General features: G+C 43.6%; 1 protein-coding gene across 1 annotated transcript in view; it reads right to left on the bottom strand.

The window, feature by feature from the left end:
• Positions 1–1,763: 1,763 nt before the first annotated feature.
• PTGIS (prostaglandin I2 synthase) overlaps positions 1,764–13,317 on the bottom strand; it is a 49,517-nt gene continuing 37,963 nt past the window's right edge. Inside the window, exons 8-10 of the mRNA XM_053394214.1 lie at positions 10,453–10,634; positions 6,428–6,579; positions 1,764–2,585 (exon numbers count right to left, since the gene is read on the bottom strand). Coding sequence (XP_053250189.1) covers positions 2,438–2,585; positions 6,428–6,579; positions 10,453–10,634 — 482 coding nt within the window. The 3' untranslated portion in view covers positions 1,764–2,437. The remainder of the gene's footprint in view (positions 2,586–6,427; positions 6,580–10,452; positions 10,635–13,317) is intronic.

Genomic DNA, 13,317 nt, shown 5'->3' on the forward strand with positions numbered 1-13,317 from the left:
CATGAGTGATTGGAACCCAGGTCACACTGTAGCAACTACTCTGTGCTGGCTCTCTTAAAATGCAGCCTTTTAAGTGTATTCAAAGTACTTCACATTCATATTTCAGTCATGCTTGCACAGCACCCTATAAAGTAGATCACTATTCATTTATTATCTCTATATTGTAGATAGGGAGGCCTGAGAGACAATGGCTGGCCTAAGGATGCTTAGGGGGGATTCACATAGTCAGCCCTGACCGTGGAAGCCCTGTGCAAAGTAAAATTCTAAGGGTTGTATTCAAAGCTCAGAGAAGATCCACTGAAATTAATGAACCTGTTAGTCATGTCCATTAATTTCAACAGGTCTACTTTGTGTAGAATGAGCATTATACAAACCCTAACTTGAAAACAAAAACAATGAGAAGGTTTTTCACTGTAATGGTTTTTGTTGTTTCTGCTGGACTCAACACCCACCCACCCACAACAGAGGCTGGGTGGCCATCTGCCACAGTTTCTTTAGCGGTGATTTCTGCACTGCACTTGGGGTCTCTTTCCAACTCTACACTTCTACATATACAGTGGTACCTCGGGCTACATATGCTTCAGGTTACATACGCGTCAGGTTACAGACTCTGCTAACCCAGAAATAGTACCTCGGGTTAAGAACTTTGCTTCAGGATGAGAACAGAAATCGTGCTCCGGTGGCGCGGCAGCAGCAGGAGGCCCCATTAGCTAAAGTAGTGCTTCAGGTTAAGAACAGTTTCAGGTTAAGAACGGACCTCCAGAACAAATTAAGTACTTAACCCGACGTACCACTGTACTTGCTGATGGCTGGATTTATTAAAACATTAGCAACGGAAGGCAAAAAGTGCACCAGTGATTTTTTTTAAAGGTGCACTTTTTTGTTTGTTTGTTTGGTGATTTATCACTATATAATATTTTGAATTTCCTCCATTAACTATAGTAATTAACAGGACAATCTAATGCATGTCAACTCAGAATAAAGTTCCATTGAGTTCAATAGAACTTACTCCCTGGTAAAGTTGTGTGATCCAGAGCATGATTGGGTTTCGTTCCATGTTTTCCTGGAAGTCCCACCCAGCTCAATGAGACTTACTCTAAAGTAATTATACAGAGGCTTGCAAGCTTTTAGGACTCAGCTACATTACTAAAAATAAAACATTATAAATGTCATATAACATTGTGACACCGGATGGTGGTGTGAAGCTGAAATCAGAACTCTGTGAAATTTTCCATTGTGAGCTTTAAAATGGCTTTTTTCAGAGTGTTTTCAGAGCATTTTTTAAATAGCTGTGTAGATACAGCCTTGGTGATAAAACAGAAGGTGGGGAAAATCAGACCAGGAAGTGACGGGAAGAGATCCCCCCCCAAAATGTCTAGGGATTTGGAAAACAATTGCTGAGTGACCCACACTCTGCCTGTTTCATTCAGGCTAGCTTTGGCAGTTTCTGGGTCTGCTGTCTGGATCACTCTTCTGCAATTTCCAGACACCTGAGTCCTGGAAAAGCCTTAAAGCATAAATCACTAACCTAAGAAGTACAGGTCAACCTGACAAATTTGCATCAAACATCTTTTCAGCCACTAGCTCAGTTGGTTAGAGCATCCTGCTGATAATGCCAAGGTTGCAGGTTCGATCCACTACATTCCAGGGCGATGGACCAGTTGGGTCCCCCCCAACTCTGCAATTCTATGATTCTATGACCCACTATTTGTGGATCAAACTGGGGCCGATGGGCTTCTTGTGCCTGTCACATGGGAGTCACTTCAAAAGGTTCCACATGGCATCTGCAATTTTCCACCAGTTTTTTGGATATACAACATATTGGCCTGCAATGGTGTGGTGAAGCTCCTCCAGACATTCTTTTGTTATCATGCATCCGTGGTTATGGTATCGGGGCAGTTACACATGCTCCCACTTTTGATAGTTTGTGCATGGAAATGTTTTGGGGAAACATATTGCTTTGCTTGTAATAGGTACGAGCCCTGTAGTTTCCTGATGAAATCCTGTAACTTTTTATACATTAAATGCTGTCAAGGTTGTTGGGGGTTTATAAATGTTCCACTTTTGTTGCAGTATAGTGTAAGAATGCGCCCCCAGATGGCATTGGGGCAGCATCACAAAATAAGAAAGGAGAATGATGTATGGATTGGTCCGATATAAGCTCACCAATGTTATTGAGTCAATGACATGTTGCAGAAAACACCTGTCTGAAGGGGCCCCAATAGCCATCCGGTGATCTTTTGCAAATGAACAGCTTGCAGATGCCACAGAGAACAATTTATTATGCCCTCTTTGTAGCTATAACATATAAATATACCTTAGCAACCCATGTCATGTCAAAATAAATTTCAACTGAAACCAGTGAGCAGCTGTTTTCTTGCAGAACATGAAGAGATATCCAGAGGAGCTTGATGATAAGGGGAAGAAATATACAATTTTACTGAGCTTTCAGTTTATATCGAATGATGACATCTTTCTCTGGCTGCAACATTCCAAAGCCGTATCTTTCCTTGTCGAAGGCTGGGATTGCTGCATTGGGATCTTTCAGCTCCAAATCAAAATAGCTTAAGAGGAGGAAAACACACCTGAAATGAGAAAAATAACCTGGTCAGTAGGGCCAAAGACAGGGATGTGACGACATGTGGTGAGCTATCAGTTAGACCTCTGACAAGATTAATCTATGCCCCCTGCTGCCGCCGCCCAATGCCAAGAAGCCTGTTGGGTAGGGAGGGAGAGAAAGATGGAAGTAGTGGCCTCCAAGATCTTGGCTCTGTACTTTTTAAATGTAAAATAGGTACAGTAGTATGAATAAAAACCAGGAGAGCAATATACTAAACAGAGCATTCCAACAATTCCAATTTTGTAAGATGCACAGATTGCTGTATGGCCCCATACAGCACGAAGAAAGTTCTGTTTTATCCAGTAGCTCTTAACTGTAATGGAAACTACAGTTTAACAGTATAGTGTAGAGGAGCTTACTCCTGAATAAATGTGCATAGGTTGTAGCCATACAAAGTAATCTTGTAGGCATGTCTACTCAGAAATAGCTTCCCCTGTGTTCAATGGGCCTCACTCCCAGATTGTTGTTGTTTAGTCATTTAGTCATGTCCGAGTCTTCATGACCCCATGGACCAGAGCATGCCAGGCACTCCTGTCTTCCACTGCCTCCCGCAGTTTAGTCAAACTCATGCTGGTAGCTTTGAAAACACTGTCCAACCATCTCGTCCTCTGTCGTCCCCTGCTCCTTGTGCCCTCAATCTTTCCCAACATCAGGGTCTTTTCCAGGGAGTCTTCTCTTCTCATGAGTGGCCAAAGTATTGGAGCCTCAGCTTCAGGATCTGTCCTTCCAGTGAGCACTCAGGGCTGATTTCCTTCAGAATGGAGAGGTTTGATCTTCTTGCAGTCCACGGTACTCTCAAGAGTCTCCTCCTGCACCACAATTCAAAAGCATCAATTCTTCGGCGATCAGCCTTCTTTATGGTCCAGCTCTCACTTCCATACATCACTACTGGGAAAATCATAGCTAAGTGTGCATAAAACAGTGTGATAAGCTTGTATGATTTTCTTTTAATGGAATCAAAGCTGCTGCCTTCAATGGCTTAGCAATGCTACCTAACATTTCTTTCTGTGGAAAAATAAATGGATGGTTTAGATAAACTTGAAAATCTTGTGACCTGTTCATTTTAAATTATTCAAGACAGATGGGGGTGGCATCTGGTCACACCTAGGGCTCCTCCAAATGCCATATTAGTTGAGCATTCATCCTGATTTGCTTGCACCAAAGCTTAAGAGGAAGTTAAATCATATCCAGTCTTTATTGAGCATTCATTCTTATTTGAGATAATGAGCGCTGATAATGAGCGTTGAACCTGCATTCATCCAGATTTGCCTTCAGGGTGTTCATACATCTTCCTGCTAATAACATGCCCATCCCATACTTTTCAGTGCAATTCCCTGTCACTTTCCACACTGATTCTTTTTTTAAAGCGGATTTGTGGCACTAGGGCAACTGGGTGGTTTAATCTACTTTAACTGTGTAAACCTGCATCTCCTGGGATGTGCTTGAATCCCTACTGCAAAATACTGACAGTCTGGAGGCACTGAGAATGTAGCAAATAGAAGGCTCACACAATTAACAACAACAACAACAACAACAACTTATTATTATTATTATTATTATTATTATTATTATTATTATTATTAATACCCCACCCAACTGGCTGGATTTCCTCAGGCACTCTGGGTGGCTTCCAGAAAAATAGTAAAAATACATTTAAAAATCAGTCATTAAAAACTTCCCTAAACACGGCTGCCTTCAGATGTCTTCTAAAAGTCAGATAGTTGTTTATTTCCTTGACATCTGATGGGAGGGTATGCCACAAGGCGGGCGCCACTACTGAGAAGGCCCTCTTCCTGGTTCCCTGTAACTTCACTTTTTCCAGTGAGGGAACTGCCAGAAGGCCTTTGGAGCTGGACCTCAGTGTCCAGGCTGAACTATGGGGGTGGATACGCTCCTTCAGGTATAGAGGACCAGGCTGTTTAGGGCTTTAAAGGTCAGCACCAACACTTTGAATTGTGCTCGGAAATGTACTGGGAGCCAATGTAGGTCTTACATTGCTTTCTATCAATTTGTGCACACTGTGGTTTAAACCACTGAGCCTAGGGCTTGCCGATCAGAAGGTCAGCGGTTTGAATCCCCGTGACGGGGTGAGCTCCCATCGCTCGGTCCCTGCTCCTGCCAACCTAGCAGTTTGAAAGCACGTCAAAGTGCAAGTAGATAAATAGGTACCGCTCTGGCGGGAAGGTAAACGACATTTCTGTGCGCTGCTCTGGTGTGCCAGAAGTGGCTTAGTCATGCTGGCCACATTACCCAGAAGCTGTACGCTGGCTCCCTCAGCCAGTAAAGCGAGATGAGCGCCGCAACCCCAGAGTCATCCGCGACTGGACCTAACAGTCAGGGGTCCTTTTACCTTTTAACTGTGCAGCATTGTGACCATGAGCTGAAAGGTGGCACATCACATTTGATCACTGCTTTGAACTCCCTGGAACCTCTAACTTCCTCTGCACCCCCTGCAGATGTGCAGTGCTAGGTGACCAGGCAGCTTCCATTTAAATTTCCCACAATGCCCCTTGAGCAGTGCTATCTTGGAAATAGCAGGTGCCTGGCACCAATTTTAGGAGCAACATCACTAGACAAACCTGCTGGAGGGGTCCACCTGGGCAGGAGGAGGTATATATTGAATGTACCAAATATATTCAAGCTGGAGACAGCCCCACAGGTTACTGAGTAGCACTGTACACACACTGTACACACAGCCATTTGCCTAGATCAGGGGTAGTCAACCTTTTTATACCTACTGCCCACTAATGCATCTTGTTTGATGGTAAAATTTCCAGTGCTCAATGGAAGGAGGATTCAGCTTGTGCCGCAGAACCCCCTACCTCCCACATAGAATCCTGAAACTCCCACTAGCGGGCGGTAGGGACCAGGCTGACAACCCCTGGGCTAGATAGTTGCTGGTGTCAATCTGCTAACTCAGGAGAAATTTTTTTAAGCATGCTTTAAGTATCTGATTGGAAATGCAGGACAGCAAAGGAGTGGGAAGTTTGTCTTCTGTGCCTGACAGAACTCCGATGGCTTTTCTCTATATTGATGGAACGTTTTCGCTGCTATTTTATTGGGTTTATTTTATAGGCTATTGTACCACTTTTATTGCAATACGTTGTTAGTTTTTTCCTGATTTCATGCCATGCTTTATGCTTTTGAAATTCGGTAAGTCACTTGGAGAGTCCTTATGTGTCAAGCAGCTCATAAATTGAATTAATAACAATGTAAGTTGTTCCTCTGAACTATGCATATGGCTGGGAGGACGGCTAGGAGCAGGTTCTGCCCCCCCCCATGTGTTGGTTGCGTATCTCCCTGCAATATGCCTACATGTACAGGGCCCCTTCCATGTGACTGAGAATCCTGTATGGGATAGGAAGCTGCCACATTGGTCCATCTCAATATTGTCTACACCAGCCTTCATCAACCTGGAGCCCTCCAAATGTTGTTGGGTTCCAGTCCCCATCAGCCCCAGCCAGCATAAGCAATTGCCAGCAATGATGTAGCCCAACCTGGGGGCACCAGGTTGAGGACCAGGCAAGTCTACACTGGCTAACTTTCCAGCGTTTCAGACAGACCAGGGATATGGAACCTGTGGTTTTTCAGATGTTGATGGACTCTAACTCTCACTGGTCCCCAGCCATCATGGCCAGTGCTGGGCTGCAATATGACTTACTATGGAGTAATCTCTATCAACCACTTTGGGACTTACTTCTGAGTAAACGCGATGCTGTCATTTTCTGTTACAAGCCAGCACTAGCTTCTTACGATCGAAATTATTGCGAGAGGCGGTCATTATATCAACATGACAAATTCACTCACTGTTTGATGCTATTGACTGCAAGGAACTTTCCAATACAGACATTTATTCCCGCTCCCCATGGCATGGAGTAATACTTGAGGCTTTTCCCTCCTTTATAGAAATCTGTTTTTTCTGTGCCGTCCGAATTGAGGAATCGGTCATATCTGAATTTCTGAAAGAAAGAAGAGGTTCAAAGTGAGCAAATGTTTCTTTTCGGAAACATTAAAAATGCAGAGCGCAAGGATTTAGAGTCATGGGCAGGAATCTGTTTGGATTTTTTAAATATATATATACTGTAGGGGTGGCTACAATAATAAAAGAATAAAAGTTCCTGTGATAAGGCACATTGTTTACATGTAGACTAGAGATAGCCCATGTGGTGTTCTTCAGATGTCACTGGACTACAATTCCCATAATCCCTTGCTGGCTGGGGCTGATGTCCAGCAACATCTGGAGAATATCACATTGGCTACTCCTGTTGCACCCTTTTCAGTCACAAGATACAAGAGGAAACTTAGAGTGGCAACACAGGGGAAAATCCACAGTACGCTCTCCTCCACAAACTCTGTTAAAATTAATGGGGATTTCCTTGGGGCAGATGGAAGTAAATGCATCTTTGATGCATTGCTTTCTTCTAGCCAGTTGTCTGCCTGAGGCCCATTCTATGACAAAGGAGGAAGAGCATTTAGAATTGGCTGTTGAATGTATTGATGCTCGGTCTAAGTCTCTTTGGCTGTCCTTGGGAGTGGAATGGGGAAAATGGAACAACATTTCAAAGCCAGAACCTCCTCTACACCCTTCCAGTCAGCCCACAGCACCAGTCTCCCGTCTCACGGCTACAGCGCCACTTTGGCATTGCTTTAGGCATTTAGGACCATTTCCTTCTCCTCTACAGAATTCACATCTGGATCCTTTAGCAGGGGATGGAAGTGCCTGGGGAGCTGAAAGATGTTTGCTCTCAAATCATAGATGCCTGGAAGCTTAATGTGGCAAAAGTGGAACATTTAATTGCAATTAAGGTTAACAACCTTACTTTTTTCTAAGCTTACTCAGAGCGTCTCTGCTTGCTCCAAATTAAATCTGTCATGTAAGGCATTGATGAGCATTTTGAGAAATACTTTAAAACATGCTGTTGGGTTTTTTTTGTTTTTGTTTTTGGATCCTGAAATAGAACACAGGAATTTACTTGCTAATTGAGAGGCAGGTGAGCCTCGTGCAACCTTACAAACAATAATTTAATGAGACTTGAGTTACAATAATATCAGCATCGTTTCTACCATAATGGTCCCTGGGAGGCTGTTCATAAGAGGAAGCAATCCCAGTTTGATCCTTTGTTAACAAAGAGAAAATTAACGTGGTGCTGGTGTGAGGGAGGTAGGAAGACAGAGAAGGAGAAACTCATTGATATATTAAAGAAGTGCCTTAGGTTGTCACAGCAACAGTCAAAAAGGAATTCCACTCATCAATTCTGGTCTGCACTTAGCATTCTTTACATCAGTGGTTCCTGAACTTTGCCCCCCACCCCACCGACCATTTGAAAATTACTGATGGTCTTCACATACCATTAATTATTTTTCTACCTGTTGCAGCCAGCGTAATTGTAAAATAAGCAATAAAAATACAATTAAAATTGGTATGAATATATAATTCAGATATGGCATGGACCACCTAAATAAATATCATAGACTACTGGTGATCCAGGGATCACAGTTTGGGAACTCCTGGATTACATCATTCTATTTTTATATCCAGAGAGTTATTATTTTTACTCCTGGAATTGGTCCTGAGAGCCAATTTTTGAGGGACACGTATTACCTGAGCAGGTTCACACGTGACTGTAAAACCAACAGATGCTACGTGTGCAAATGAGCCACTTCGGATCTAACATCACAGGTGGAAATTTTGTCATCACCCAAAACCATCTTTTCCCCCAATCAAATCAGTTCACCCATTCAGCAGCCAGTCACCAAAGACAAAATAATCAGGTGTAGGAAAACCATGGGGTGTCCATATGTTTATGGACATATGGACAGCAGCTCTTTGTGATTTGGATACAAGAAATCATAGCTTGTTGGCATATCAAATATCCAACTTGCAATGGCTGTGTAGATCCATTAAGATTTCTATCACAAGAATAATTTCGGGAGCTGTACCAAGGGTGGAACAGGTGAGCCAGATCAGTGTTGACAGTAACAGCTCAGGCACTTACGGATGGAGGATTTCGCCATTGCCAGCCAAGCTAATACAGTGTATGCGACATCCACAAACCATGAGGACTTTTGCCCCCTCTCTGTTGCTCTCCACTATTTCACATGGCAGGCCGGGAGATAAGTGAGATCAGTATGTCCAAATGATGAATTGCAAAAGGACAGTCTGTTTTTCTATGTCTGCCTTGGCACTCCTGTCAAGCAACACATTTCATATAGAATGTGCTTAAGGACATAAGAAGAGCCCTGCTAGATCATATCCAAGACCCTTCTAGTCTAGCATCCATTTTCCTTATAATGGCCAGCTAGATGCCCCGGGAAACCCTCAAGAAGGACATGAGGGTAATTCTCTTCTTGTTGTTCTCCAGCAACTGATATTCAGAGGCATCCACTGGTAGCATGATCTTCCATCAATTTGCCTCCCTTCCCCCCCCCCCCCCCGTTGCCTTTTAAAATAACCTAAATTGGTGGCAATCTCCACGTCCTGTTGAAGTGAATTCCATAAGCTAACATGGCTTAAGCTGCAGGGGTCAGCAAACTTTTTCAGCCGGGGGCCAGTCCACTGTCTCTCAGACCTTGTGGGGGGCTGGACTATATATTGAAAAAATAATAATGAACGAATTCCTATGCCCCACAAATAACCCAGAGATGCATTTCAAATAAAAGGACACATTCTACTCATGTAAAAACACGCTGATTCCCAGACCGTCCGCGGGCCGGATTTAGAAGGCGATTGGGTCAGATCTGGCCCCCAGGCCTTAGGTTGCATACCCACCTAATGGCTTAAGGTCATTAGGTGCAAGGTGCAGCATTACTTCTGGTTCAGCTAGTCTTTGGTGGGGCAAAAAGTCTGCTGAGCATCCAAACTGCCTTTCCTGATCACTGGAAATTATACCTCCCTCCCCTTTGAGATGTCAACAAGCGCTTTCAAACCTATCTCTCTAGCTTTGAGGGCTAAAACTTCTTTCTTTTAGAAGAAAATGGAAATCCTCGAGAAACTGGTAGCAGTACCAGTTTGTACGCTAGCATGGCGTTAAGAATCCTGAAACGTGCACAATCCTCCCCAGAAAGCTAGGTTGTTTTTAGGCATGGGAATGTGACTCTGTCAATATTGTGCTGTTTCGACATGTTGGCATGGGTTTTATGCCCATGTCAGGCTGCAAGAGAAATGAGAGTAAACAAGGAGATGGAGCAATCCCCCGCTGAGGAATGATTGCAAGGTTGCAGCATTCGGGACTTTTTAGTTTAGAGAAAAGGCAATTAAGAGGAGACATGATGCAGGTGGTCAAAACTATGCAGGGCGTGGGGAAATGGATAGAGAAAATATTTCCTCCCTCTGTCATAATGCCAGATCTTGGGGTTCATCCAAGAAAGCTGATAGATTCCCTTATTCACACAGCAGGCAGCTAAACTGTGCCATTCACTCCCACAAGATAGAATGAAGACCACCAGCTTGGATGGCTTTGAAAGAGGATTAGGCAGTATTATGGATGTTAAGGCTTTCAGTGGTGACTAGCAATGAAGTTTCTGTTCTACCTTCATCATCATTGGAGGCAGTGTGCCTCTGAATACCAGTTACTGGGAATCACTGGTGGCGAGGGTGCTGCTGTGCTTGGGTCCTGGCTTCCCATAGGCAACTGGTGAGCCAGTGTAAGAAGAGGACGATGGATTAGATGGGCCATTGGCCAGAGCCAGCAGGATCTTCTTGTGGTCTTAAGGATGCTGCATATGGCATTGTCATAATACTCGACCCAGTGGGTTTAAATAAGCCACGCAGTGAAAGGAATCTGTGGAGGAAACTGTCAGGAGGAACATGATTCAGAACGGTGCAGCTTTACCTCTGGCTCCTCATAAATTTCAGGGTCCATTTGAGGGCTTATAAATGGAAAGAGGCAAAGCCTATCTCCTTTTCTCAGGCTGTACTCTCTGCCGTCTGCCAGTCTCAGGCGCATGTCTTGAAGGACCTCTCTGGTGATGAAAGGAGCTGCTGTCAAACGTAGCATTTCATTCAATGCGCTGTCTGTACAAACGGGAGAAGCAAAAGGGGGAAATTACTGCGTCCAATAAACATGCAAAGGAGCAAAGGTAGGAGCAGCTGCCTTTATCTCTGTGTGCCAAGGAGATGGCTCACTTTTCTAACACTGCAAATTCACTTAAGAAAATTCCACCATGAGATATCCTTTAGGAAATGCAAGATTTCTTTCCTGAGAAACTGAACTGGAAGCAAAGGAAAAGTGATAAGGAGTCTAGTCCAATGAAAAAGGAAGAGTCTTGCAGCTGTAGCTCAATGGTACAGAACATGCTTTGCATGAAGAAAGTATTGGGTTCAATCCTGGGCATGTCCTGGTGGGGCTAGGAGAAAGACCCTCTGTCTGAAATCTGGGATAGCCACTGTCAGTCAGTATATTACTGAGCTAGATGGAGGAAGGGTCTTGACTTAGTATAAAGCAACCTCTTCTGTTCCTTAGGTAAAGGTAAAGGGACCCCTGACCGTTAGGTCCAGTCGTGGATGACTCTGGGGTTGCAGCGCTCATCTCGCTTTATGGGCCGAGGGAGCCAGCATACAGCTTCCGGGTCATGTGGCCAGCATAACTAAGCTGCTTCTTGCGAACCAGAGCAGTGCACGGAAACGCCATTTACCTTCCCGCCGGAGCGGTACCTATTTATCTACTTGCACTTTGACGTGCTTTCGAACTGCTAGGTTGGCAGGAGCAGGGACCGAGCAATGGGAGCTCACCCCGTTGCCGGGATTCGAACTGCCAACCTTCTGATTGGCAAGTCCTAGGCTCTGTGGTTTAACCCACAGTCCCACCCGCGTCCCTTAGATTACTTCTATTACATCTTCCTTATTCCTTAGATTCCTTCTATTACATTTGCCAGTCCGTTAGATTCCTTCTATTTGCAATTCCTTACATTTGCCAGAGGCACGTCACGGTTACACCAAGGTTTCCTGCTGCAAATACATTAAGTGCAAACAGCAGGTGTGTGTTATTCCCCTCCATTTCTTTATAAAACCACCATCCCATTCCTTACAGTTTATAGCATAACAGTACATTTCCACATTTTAGTACGTTATACCAAATAACATAAATAGCCTAATTTTTATTGTTTGATTGAAAGATATTCTGTTTCACGGCATTAGATTTCTAGTGTTCTACCCTTAAATCCATCTTGATGGCTGAAAATGGTATATGTATATATTTTAAAAAATAATAATTACTACTAGTAATGCACATATGTTGAACTATACTTATCGCACAGCACTCTGACCATTCATACCTCGTACCTACATCTCAAAGACTTAAGAACTCCCTCCAATTATTTAAGAACACAGATTTGCGTTCTTTAGCAGTGTGGGAGGCCAGTATGGGGTCACTGTCAGAAAGTAAAGACTGGAGCCACGTGGCTCAGGTTTTAATTCCCTACTCAGCCATGAAATTTGCTGGGTGACCTATCTCACATGGAAGTTGTGAAGATAAAATGAAAGTGGGGAAAACAATCCATATCTCTTCGAGCTCCCTGTGGAATCAGAATTTAGAGGTGGTTTTGAAAAACTAGTTTATAGTAAGATTAAAAAGTTCCTGAACTAGACCGCTACAATTTCTAGCTGGGAAAGAATGGAATGACCCTTTATAAATGAATGAATGAATGAATGAATGAATGAATATCAAATCCTGTACATAGAAAACTTCATGACAGGGTGAAAGCCAGGCTAGGATTTTTCTCCCCAATAAACTACGTATTTTTCTATGGGCAGATCCGCAGCATACATTCAAAGGCTATTCAACACACATTTAAAGCAAGTGGCTTCCCCCCAGAAGAACAACAACTGGGAATACTGGCAGCTGTAGTTTGTGCATGGAATATGCTTTAAGTGTATAGTGTGGATCTGCTGATTTTTTGGAGCTTCTTCTTCTTCTTCTTTTGCCATGGGACAAGAACTTCCAAGCAGTTGTGCTTAGTACTTAGAGTCTTATCCTCCTTGAGCATTCTTGGTTCGAACAGGTTTATTGCCCATCTTCCCTAACAGCTGAAAAAGGTCCTTACACGGCATATGCTGATCTTTAGCAGGAAGAATGGTGTGAAAATGTGTCACTGCCGGGACAAATCAACCCTGTTTTAATAGCAGTTTTGAACAGAGTTAATGAACATTCCTCTTTAAGGAAACATGGTCGGTGACAAAGGCACTATGGTGCAAATGTAGGAGTTGCAGTACTCGGAACAAGATGTAGTGACTTAAAATACTCCTTGTGCCTAAGGAGTAATCTAATGAAAGGACATTGTGGTCTAGGGCTACCTTGTTGTCTTTTAGATTTCTCAGTTCTGATCACAATGTTGGCAACGCAGCACCACTGTTTCTCCACATTTGGAAGGGAAGAGATGACTAAACTAGGGATTTTAAAGTCCACCATCAGTTAGAAATGCAGTGTAAATTAATACCTTAATTATCTGAGTGTTCCTTCAAAAGCCAACAAGGAAATTTGGGCATTCCTCCATTGCTCAATGAGATGAAATGTAGGTGGAGGGATTTTGTGATAGCTTGGGAGGCCCTGCAAAATATGACAAAGACTGTTGCCCATTCAAAGGGAGGGCAGGAGGCATGGCTGCCACTCTAATTGGATTGATGACATCATCACATAGCCAGCCCTGATTGGCTATGTGGCACTGTGATATCACGCTGGCTTTGTGCTCCTTTACTGGCT

The sequence above is a fragment of the Podarcis raffonei genome, chromosome 6 (assembly GCF_027172205.1).
Source record: "Podarcis raffonei isolate rPodRaf1 chromosome 6, rPodRaf1.pri, whole genome shotgun sequence".
In the NCBI taxonomy this organism is placed as follows: Eukaryota; Metazoa; Chordata; class Lepidosauria; order Squamata; family Lacertidae; genus Podarcis; species Podarcis raffonei.